General features: G+C 33.1%; 1 protein-coding gene across 2 annotated transcripts in view; it reads right to left on the bottom strand.

Moving 5' to 3' along the window:
- The window catches only part of rapgef5b (Rap guanine nucleotide exchange factor (GEF) 5b), a 128317-nt gene that overhangs the window by 75230 nt on the left and 40911 nt on the right, over positions 1-12176 (bottom strand). For both annotated transcript variants that reach the window (XM_056475212.1, XM_056475213.1), the window contains exon 9: positions 6470-6595. In XM_056475212.1, coding sequence (XP_056331187.1) covers positions 6470-6595 — 126 coding nt within the window. The remainder of the gene's footprint in view (positions 1-6469; positions 6596-12176) is intronic.

Genomic DNA, 12176 nt, shown 5'->3' with positions numbered 1-12176 from the left:
AGAAGGTTGTAATGTATTTATCATTGCCACTATTTGCAAAGATTAAAAACGATGAGCCTTGTCATACACCTGGTGCAATGTGGTACCAGGAGCAATGCGGTTTTTTTTGTTTTTGTTTTTTTTCTTTGCTAGTTTCAGCCTTGTGCTGGTATCACGACCTGTGCTATGTTGTTCAAATAGCAAATGGTTTGGTGCCCATGGCTGGGCATGCTAGTGTGAAAAGGAGGTGAGTTGCATTGTTAGCATGTTGCTATTTTAATGCAACAGAAATAGACCACACTAAAAGCTGGCTTGAAGTCAAAGGTGCATTTTTTTTTTTCATTTAAAGAGCACGTCAGTGATAGGCAGGTCCAAAACAAACATATTCATTGCTTATTACACACACAGGGATGCACAGCAGAACAGAAATATCTTCAAATATGAAAGGTGAAATATGAATTAAAGGTTAAGTTAAATATTACTAGAGTCTACATAAATATACAACCTCTACCCCCCCCCCACGCCATATTACATGGCATCTATATAATAATGTATGATTTGAACCTATATACAGTACATTCATCCAACAATTTCATCAATCTGGTTGTTAATTAATCTGTCTATTTACCAATATCTTCATCTGTCCATCAACCCATTTATTTGTTGATCCATTCATCCTTGTGTTGATTTGTCAATACAGCCATTTGTTAAGCTTTTGATCCATCTATCCATCAGTTCTATCCATCTAGCTATATACAGTATCTGTACATCCATCAATTCATCATGCACAAAATATATTCATCCATCAATTTCCATCCATCCATCCATCCATCCATCAATTTGTTCATCCACCCATCCGTCCACTCTTTTTTTATTCAGCAATCTGTCTATCCATCCATTCATCCATCCATCCCGTCAATCTGTACTCCCCAATCCATGATACAAAAAATCCATCCGTAAATAGGTTCATCTATCCATCCAAACACCCATCCATCCACTTGACCAATGTCAATCTATCCAATAATTAATCCATTCAACATTTGTCAATCTATCTATCCTTCAGTCTGCCTGTCCATGTATCGATCGATCCATCCATCCATCCATCCATACATCCATCCATCAGTCAATCTGTACTCCCCCATCCATAATACAAAAAAATCCATCCATAAATATGTTCATCTATCCATCCAAACACCCATCCATCCACTTGACCAATGTCAATCTATCCAATAATTAATCCAATCAACATTTGTCAATCTATCTATCCATCAGTCTGCCTGTCCGTGTATCAATCCATCCATCCATCCATCTATCAATCCATCCATCTAGTCAATTATTAAATTGACTTTGAATTGTTTAGTTATTCAATTGTTCATTCATTCATTCATTCAACAATGTCAATTTGCGCAATTTATGCTTCTTTTCATTTGACAATCTGGCCATCCATCCCTCCATCCTGCCATCCATTCTCCCTTCAATCCATCCATCTATCCATCAGTCTTTCCATCTATTTATCAATCTACCAGTTCTAAAATCAATCTTTTTTTTCAGCACAATGTAATGCTAAACCTGTATGCAATCTAACAGTATAAAAAAAAAAATCAGAAAACTTAACAACTTTGAGTTTTTTTTCTTCTCCCTATTTCTTAAATCACTGTTATTGCTTTTCCCCAAAAATATTCAGGTCTGCAAACTTTCTCAAAATGAAAAAAGGAATGAAACAAACTTTCAGGAGCACAGTTATGTAAATAGCAAATGCTTCGGTCATTGAAACATGGAACAGAAGTCTTTCGAACAGCCCTGCGTTTATGTAAGTGACAAAAAGACATTGTGATATTTTAAATCATTTGCTGGTTTTGTTGACATTACTTTGCACAAAGCCTTCCATAATTCCTACTGGAATAAACAAATAGACTTTTTTCATATCTCTCATTTATAGCTCCTGAGGGCTTTGTGGATATAGAGTATGATGTATTTCTACAACCAAACAGATAAGTTAAATAATGAGACTGTTAAAAAAAAAAGTTTTCTTCTATTTCAAAATAAATAAATGAATGTATTACACATGTACCAAGGAAACAGGACTATAGGAAACAAACTATTACACTATTGAAGATAGAATAATAATATTTAGCTTAAATGAAGCAGCAACAGAACACAAAACATACACTTCTATCTTATGTCAGTATCTTACATAGTCCCAATCCTTGCCCTTGCAAATACGCTCCACAAAACTGTCAAAGGCAAAAGATGACATCATTGAGACGGTTAGTGAAAACAGAGAGCAATCGAAATGTGTGTTATGCACTTGTTAAATGTTTTTAATGCTCTGTGCAGTCTCTACTCTCATCCGCCTGTCTGCTGTGTGTCTGCCAGGTTCAAAGTCAATAAACAACTTGCATAAAATATTCAGAAACAGTTTTTCAAACCAAAACTGTACACTTATTATTAATATACATATGTACACGTCGAACGAATACCAATTAGGTTGTGCACAAATTAAGTTCCCTATGGCTGTCTTACGACAAATCTAGTTTTAAGGATGTTAGATACATATTTTATTAAAATGTAAAACTTTAATTACTCATTTAATCATTGATTTTCTTTTCAGCTTAGTTCCACAGTGAAATGAACCGCCAACTCATTCAGCATATTTTTTTACGCAGCGGATGCCCTTCCAGCCACAACCCATCACTGGGAAACATCCATACACTCTCATTCACACAAATACACTACGGACAATTTAGCCTATCCAATTTATCTATAGCACATGTCTTTGGACTGTGGGGGAAACCAGAGCACCCGGAGGAAACCCACGCGAACATGGAGAGAACATGCAAACTCCACACAGAAATGCCAACTGGCCCAGTCGAGGCTCGAACCAGCGACCTTCTTGCTGTGAGGCAGATTAAGTACTAGTAGACAAAAATTTTGTAATAAAACACTTTGATGGATGTTTTTAAAAAGGTATGACCAGGATGAATTTTAAGTTATTTATCAAATATAGAATTGAAGAATCATATTTTACTTTTAATATACAGTTTTTGTGAATTTTAAATATGTATTTGTTTATCATTTCTTGTTGAAATATGAAGTTGTTCTTATCATGTACTGTTTTATATAGATTTGTCTTGCAATGAAATAGCTATAAGTTGCTTATGTGGCATTAGATAAATAAATAAATAAATAAATAAATAAATAAATAAATAAATAAATAAATAAATAAAGGATGTTAAATATTTTTATTGCACCATCTAAAACCAAATGCTGGTTTTCATCACTCCGTTTTAAGTGCCAAACATTCATATTTTGAGCATTGCGTATTTACTTTTAAACTGGAAAAACTACAAACAAGTGAAGTCGAATATCAAATGAAATCAAAGTAAATGTACAAATCTGATTTTATATCATGAAAAGCGTGTTAAATACAAATAAACATCCTACTTTATTATTTTAAATTTGTGAAATTTAGCCTTACAGTTATATGTAAGAAAAAAAATTTAAGTATTAAAAAAATACTTAATAATTTGTAAGTATTAAAAAAAAGATAAAAGATGACGTGATCACACTAATATAGTATCGTTTTATTTTTTTAATTATTTAAAAGTTCTCACTGACAATTGAATAAAACATACTAGTTTGGGGGAAAGTAGCAACATATAGAGATTAAAAATGACAGCTAAATATCTAAAACTAAAATTTGCATTTTGGGGCTGCAATGTAATCCTAAAACAGACTTTTTCTATGTTATTAAAGGATTAATATTTCAAAATTATATTATATATAAACTATTGTTGCATTTAATTATATTTGCTGCAAGTCATGAAAAAAATGCATTGTAGTCATTATTTTTGCTTGAACAACAACAACAACAAAAACTTTAACATGTGCGTGTGGCTTTGAAATGAAGTTCCTTCTCATGGTTAAGTTAAGGACAAATCTGCTTTTGTCTGAGAAAGGTCAAAGAAAATATCTCCCAGTGAATGGACAGCTGACACCCAGTGATTGGTTGCATTTTGAAACTCACGTCAACTCTTCCTGTCATTGTGAGTGGCTGACCGTTATCAGGAAGAGGCAAACTGAGACTATTGTGGTATCAGCCAACCAGAAAGCACAATTAAATTGGTGGCCTTTTCGGTTTAAGAAAGCTTCTCGTGTGGTAGCTTGAAGATACACTGATAATAAGTGACAACAATGACTTTTCAGTTAAACAATGATAACATCAATTTGGACGGGTGTTACTTCACAAGTCGCAACAAAAGAGTTTGTATGATTTAAACGAATGTATTTTATAAACAAAAATACACAAACACACACAACAAAACTAACAAGATTCATATGCAGCCCAATATATAAATGATATTGTGTTCATAAATATGATGTTTTATGGCACTTTGAAGTTATTGAAATGTCAGATTAATACTAAACCACATGTATAACAATATTCGTTTGACCACATAGGGATATATCAGTGAAACCACAAAAATCCATTGTAATTTCAACATTTTTTAAATCGTTTAAAATATTTGTTAACTAAAAAGTTACTTGGTTACATTTGGTTATTTGGTTACATTAAATGAAGAGTTCAGATGTAAAAATCTCTAAGTGCCACCTGAATTTTTCTTCTAAACTGAGGACTTTTTTCAGGCTCCTGTGTGTAGATATAGTAATTGTACTTTTTACGGCAAAGAATAGGTTATTTACATTGCTTTTAAAGTAAAATAACTGAACATAAACATCGAAAGCTAATTAAATTGCTCATTTTAGATCAACATTTCAGATGCCACTTAGAGGTTTTTGCATCTAAACTCTTCAAATACAACTTACTTAAATTGAGCATGTTTTAATATAAATAAATCCCCTTTTGGCGACGCGGTGGCCCAGTAGGTAGTGCTGTTGACTCGAACCAAGAAGGTCGTTGGTTTGAGCCTCAGCTGGGTCAGTTGACATTTCTGTGTGGAGTTTGCATGTTCTCCCCGCATTCGTGAAAGTTTCCTCCGGGTGCTCCGGTTTCCCCCACAGTCCAAAGACATGCGGTACAGGTGAATTGGGTAGGCTAAATTGTCCATAGTGTATGTGTGTGAATGAGTGTGAATGGATGTTTCCCAGAGATGGGTAGGGCATCCACTGCGTAAAACATATGCTAGATAAGTTGGCAGTTCATTCCGCTGTGGCGACCCTAGATTAATAAAGGGACTAAGCCGAAAAGAAAATAAATGAATAAATAAATCCCCTTTTGTAAATGCCAGTTATACAAGCCTTTCACATATGAAATTCTCATTTAACTCTTTGAAAACTATCTATTCTAGTAGTATATTATTCTAAATAAGATATTATTCTAAATAAACAAATATAATTCTCAAATACTCTCAAATGATTGTAGGATAACTGATCCTGGACCACAAAACCAGTCATAAGATTGAGATTTGAAATATTGTTTGCTTTGATGTATGGTTTGTTAGTGTATAGGATAATATTTGATAATAGGACAATGTGACATACAGTAGAAGTCAGAATTATTAGCCCCTCTGAATTATTAGCCCCCCTGTTTATTTTTTCCCCAATTTCTGTTTAACAGAGAGAAGTTTTTTTCAACACATTTCAAAACATAATAGTTTTAATAACTCATTTCTAATAACTGATTTATTTTATCTTTGCCATGATGACAGTAAATAATATTTGACGCTATATTTTTAAAACACTTCTATACAGCTTAAAATCACATTTAAAGACTTAACTAGGTTAATTAGGTTAACTAGGCAGGTTAGGGTAATTAGGCAAGTTATTGTATAATGATGGTTTATTCTGTAGACTACTGAAAAAAGAATAGCTCAAAGGGACTAATAATGTTGACCTTAAAATGGATTTAAAAAAATTAAAAACTGCTTTTATTCTAGACGAAAAAAAAAAACAAATAAGACTTTCCCCAGAAGAAAAAATATTATTAGACATACTGTGAAAGTTTCCTTACTCTGTTAAACATCATTAGGGAAATGTTTGAAATAATAGTTCTGGGGGGCTAATAATTTTGATTTCAACTGTATATTAGGAGTATAACAACACATAAATAGGAATATATGACAATATTAAGAAATACAACTTTTACTATTGTAATCTAAGGATGCCAAAAAAAAAGAAAACTGTCGTTACATTTGTTCAAATTAAATTCTTAGCAATGTATATTACAAAATCATACATTTTATTATTCGTACAATAAGAAATTTACAAGATATTTTCATGGAGCATGGTATTTGCTTAATATCCAAATAATTTCACATTGAATTACCTTATTTTGACCAAAATATACACATGCAACATAAGACTAGTTTTGTGGGACAAAGTCGCATATGAAAAGCAAAAACATGTTGCAAAACATTTACCATCATTTCAAAAATTCCAAAAGTGGCCAAAATTAAAGAAACACCCAAAAAAATACATTTCCACACATAAACAAACACACAAATACCATCAACACCAGTGTGTATCTCACCTCAGCAGGCCTTTCATTGGCTCTCAGTGGGCTGTGCAGAAGTCGGCATCCGTCCTTGGCCAGTCTCTGGACCATCTCTAAACGGCTGATCTCCTCTCGGTCTCGTGTCCCCGCTCCAGGGACCTGCTGCAGTGCAGGAGACACAGAAAACACAAATCTCAGGCCACAATCCCACGCCATCAGTTTGACAGCCCGTGTCTTCGCTCAGGTGAGACTGAAAGCCCCTGACTGTGAGTTGGTCACGGCAGTCCTGAGGAAAGCTTTAAAAAGTGAAGACTCGGAGACAGTGTTGCCTGAGGGAGAAAGAGTGAACATGACTTTTCCCTCTCTCTCTTTCTCTCTCTCTCTCTCTCTCTCTCTCTCTCTCTGTTATACACATATAGTCAGGGAGGGGGCGAGCAGGAAACATCTGGCAGTCCCTCCGATCCTGAATAGGAAGTATCGCAATCTCCTGAAAATGGGAGAAACTAAGGTCGACATGGGGTCTGGGAGGGCAGGTTAAACTGATAGGTTTACTGAGCATGTGCATTAAATTGATAAAATGATGATAGAGACAATGCACAAGTGATATACATGATCACATGGTAAAAAAAGGGTGACATATTCAGAATGTGGAATTACTTTTTGAAGAATAAACTAATTACGATTTTTCATTTTTGGAATGTTAACCAGTAGCTATGTTTCCATCTGAAGAAGTTAAATTTCTGTGCAAAACTGGAATATTGCTTAAAACATTTGCGAATAAAGCAACATTTCTATCCAGTGAGCCATAGAGAACAAAATCGTCACTTCCTGCTAAACTTTTTTATTAAAACATAAATCTGTATAATTTACGGTAAAAAACAGCAGCTGTAGTTGCCAGTATTGTACCGTAAAAGTAATTTCTCCGTAAAACCGTAAAAGTAATTTCTCATTTCTACAGTAAACTACTGTATTTCATCAATTTATAGATGTAATATGTCTGTATTTTGAATAACCAACATCTACACATCTTTTGTTACACATTTAGACACCTTAACATAGTCATATGCTGGTGGTGATGAAAGTTACATATTGAACCAATGCTCATCACAAACAACTCTTCACACAAGCAAAGAAGTGTATCAGTGTATAGAAGGTGCTCAGTGTCATTCACACAGCTACTAAGCACCAGTATGGTAACATGCATAAAATTAAAGTCATTAAATAAAAATTGTTTATCAACATTAGATGTAACATAAATCTCTAATATACATAACTGATGGGGAAACAACTAAAAAGATCTATAGTAATGTCAACAAAAAGCATAAAAAGTGATGTGCCATACAGGGAATTCTGGGAAAGTCAATTTATGGTTATTCGTTGTATATATACTCTTAAACAGGTTACAGATTTTTACTGTAGCATTTTTACAGTTTTTTACCGTTGAAATCACTGCAATTTTTAACAGTGTGGAGAAAATCTTATTTGTTTTATTTTGGCTAGAATAAAAGCAGTTATTAATTTTTTAATAAACATTTTAAGGTCAAAATTATTAGCCCCTTTAAGCAATTTTTTTCAGTAATCTACAGAACAAACCATCGTTATACAATAACTTGCCTAATTACCTTATCCTGCCTAGTGAACCTAATTAACCTAGATAAGCATTTAAATGTCACTTAAATCTGTAAAGAAGTGTCTTGGAAATTATCTAGTAAAATATTAACTATTTGTTATTTATTAACAAATAAATCAGTTATTAGAAATTAGTTATTAAAACCATTATGTTTATAAATGTGTTGAAAAAAAATCTGCTTTCCGTTAAACAGAAATTGAGGGAAAGAAATAAACAGAGGGACTAATAATTCTGACTTCAACTGTACATATAAAAATGTCCACGGTGGGTCTTTGTTCTTTTATAATAAGTTACTTGAGTCTCAGAAGTGCAGCCACTCAAGACTCAAGTTCTGAGAGTCAATAATCCTGATCCACTATGATTAGAGACTTTGGCTAAGGGATTTTAGAATTACCAAAACAACTTTTCAGATATTTTACAATGTGGTCGGTCCAATGATGTGTAATTTAATGTTGCCCCGTCACACTTATTTTGAATCACATGATATGTTAAGCCAATAAGAAATATGTTTTTTGATGTGCAAATCTTTGCACTTAACAAACTAAATTAATTATGTAGGCTAATGGTCTTAGGTCGAGTGAGTTTCCACCATTTCCTTACCCCACAAATGTAAAGGAGTAAAGTAAAGAGTGAAAGTAAAGAGAAAGTAAAGAGGCCAAATGGAGGAGGCTCTTCTTCATCCTGGCGCTGCAGATGGTCTGTTTAACTGTTTTCTCACTAGTTAAGCATTCAGTTTTTCCACTTACAAAGTCCGCCATGTAAATAGCAAATGCACCATGTCTTAAAGGGAATGTAAGATGAGACTCTGATTGGCTTAATGCACGTTTCCATCCTTAAAATAGCAAAAGGACTCTGACATGCCCTGCGCTGTAGACTTTGCGTTTAGATCGTTAAAATAGAGCCCTAAATCTTTAAACTTTACAACTATCATTTAGGCCACAACGTTTTTTATATAATTTAACAATTAAACAATTAAACAATTACCTTAAGTATTATTTATTCTTAAATGTATTTTTAAGTATGAAAAAGTATGTTGTTTTATTTTTGCTTACATCTATTATGACAAATTATAAGAAAAACATTTTCACAAAAGTTATCTGGAAAAAAAACTGTAAATTAGACACTTGCATGTGTAAATAAAAATTTGCTTTCAAATATGTAGCTTGATGTGGACATGAAAATAAACAGCTTCTTAGAAATTGATTTCCTGATGATTGCATATTACGTTAATAAAAAAGGATCATAAAATAAAAAAGCTTAACAATTTCAAGAAAAGTTTTAATTGTAATGACAAAAAAAATCATTTGATGTTATCATACAAAAAAAATAAATAAATAAAATAAAATGTGACATTTCACATGACATTTCTCACCCTGTACTAATAAAAAGGTCAAATCATCAGATATTTTAAGAAACTTCCTGACTTTGTCATGAAAACCTGGAACCATACACTTTATAATATAATTTCCTGCATGTTGGTTGAACCTTGTGTCATTTTGTTTTGTATTTTTGCACCACATGACATGTTTTATGGACAAAAGTTGTTCTTCATTTTACTAATTTATCTAACTTTACTCTTTTTGAATTTTCAATTCAGTTTGAACGAATGTAGCATTGAAATAAAGGCCATTTCTCACAAAAATGACATAATAAAACACTGTCCAACCAATAGCACATTATACATCTGAAAAGACTCTCCACTAAAGCGAACTAAATCTATCATTATAAGCTAAATGCAAGTAATCGAGGATGTATCCCATTTAGATTTCCTGCTCCATTTAAACACAATGGCAAAGAAGAGAAACCTGTGACCTCATTTTCTGAAGTAAGGGAAGGAGAGAGGAATTTGTCCTGAACACATTCAAGTATTTCCATATCAACTCAGCAGGCTATATAAGGTATCAAACCTCACGCTAGACAAATCCAACACAAGCAGAGTCCCTGACATTCTTCAGTCCTTCAGTGTGCAGATGAATATAGAAAACAATAGACGGCTAGATGGAACGATACTAATAGCATAAACCTGATAAGAAGAAATTACCAGAAAAGAGTGTAATGATAAGGTATTGAGATAACATTTACAAATATATCAAAACTAATGTCCATTGTGCTCTCAAAAAAGGATAACAGAGCAGTTTCTTACATTAGAGAAACAATGAGGAAGGGAATCATTTCAAATCAATCACATATCTAAAACAAAAACTTGCACTTTGTGTAATATAGTCAATGGTCCTACAGTATTACGGTAAACAATGTATTTGGTGAAACCATGAAATAAACTAAAGAGCACAATATGAAACGATAGACTTTTTAAAAATGTTTCCATACACTACCTGACAAAAGTCTTGTCATTGATCCCAGTTGTAAGAGCAACAAATAATGACTTGACTTCTGATTGATCATTTGGAAAAGAGGCAGTAGATAGATTTTTTCCAATGAATCATCTGTTGAACTGCATCCCAATCATCACAAACACTGCAGAAGACCAATTGGAACCCGCATGGACCCAAGATTCCTATAGAAATCAGTCAAGTTTGGTGAAGGAAATATCGTTGTTTGGGTTTACATTCATGGGGGCATGCGAGAGATCTGCAGAGTGGATGGCAACATCAATAGCCTGAGGCATCAAGACATTTGTGCTGCAAGGTCAAGGTGCTGCAGAGTTGGCCAGCCCAGTCACCAGACATGAACATTATTGAGCATGTCTGGAGAAAGATGGAAAGGAGGCATTGAAGATGATATATTGTCAGTATATAGGGCTGTGCAATATGATTATATATGATATATGTAGTATATATATATATATATATATATATATTATATATATATATATATATATAGATCTATATATATATATATATATATATATATATATATATTGATGTATGTATTGTAGGTATATATATATATGTATGTATGTATATATATATATATATAGTATGTATATAATATATATATATATATATATATAATATATATATATATATATATATATATATAATATATATATATATATTATATATATGTATGTATGTATGTATGTATGTATGTATGTATGTATGTATATATATATATATATATATATATATATATATATATATATATATATAATATATTATATATATATATATATATATATAATATATATATGTAATATTATATATATATATATATATATGTATATATATATATATATAATATATATATATATATAATATATATATATATATATATATATATATATATATATTTACATTTACATTTACATTTAGTCATTTAGCAGACGCTTTTATCCAAAGCGACTTACAAATGAGGACAAGGAAGCAATTTACACAACTATAAGAGCAGCAGTGAACAAGTGCTATAGACAAGTTTCAGGTGCGTAAAGTCTAAGAAGCAAAGCATTAGTAAAAAATGTTTTGTTTTTTTTTTGGAGAGAGAGAGAGAGAGAGAGAGAGAGAGAGAGAGAGAGAGAGAGAGAGAGAGAGAGAGAGAGAGAGAGAGAGAGAGAGAGAGGGGCACAGTTAGTGGTATAGCCAGAGAGGCAGTTGCAGATTAGGAAGGAAAGTGGAGACTAAACAGTTGCGTTTTTAGTCGTTTCTTGAAGACAGCAAGTGACTCTGCTGTTCTGATGTAGTTAGGGAGTTCATTCCACCAACTGGGCAGATTGAATGTGAGAGTTCGGGAAAGTGATTTCTTCCCTCTTTGGGATGGAACAACGAGGCGACGTTCATTCACAGAACGCAAGTTTCTGGAGGGCACATATATCCGCAGAAGTGAGGGTAGATGTGAAGGAGCCAAGCTAACGGTCACTTTGTAAGCAAACATCAGAGCTTGAATTTGATGCGGGCAGCAACTGGCAGCCAGTGCAAACGGGTGAGTAGCGGAGTGACATGTGCTCTTTTGGGTTCATCAAAGACCACTCGTGCTGCTGCGTTCTGAAGCAGCTGAAGAGGTTTGATAGAACTAGCTGGTAGCCCGGCTAGCAGAGAGTTGCAATAGTCCAGTTTGGAGAGAACAAGAGCTTGAACAATGAGTTGAGCTGTATGTTCAGATAGGAAGGGTCGGACCTTTCTGATGTTGTAGAGTGCAAGATCGAGCAGTTCTAGAAAT

The sequence above is a fragment of the Danio aesculapii genome, chromosome 16 (assembly GCF_903798145.1).
Source record: "Danio aesculapii chromosome 16, fDanAes4.1, whole genome shotgun sequence".
In the NCBI taxonomy this organism is placed as follows: Eukaryota; Metazoa; Chordata; class Actinopteri; order Cypriniformes; family Danionidae; genus Danio; species Danio aesculapii.
This window is presented reverse-complemented; position numbering and strand designations above follow the sequence as displayed.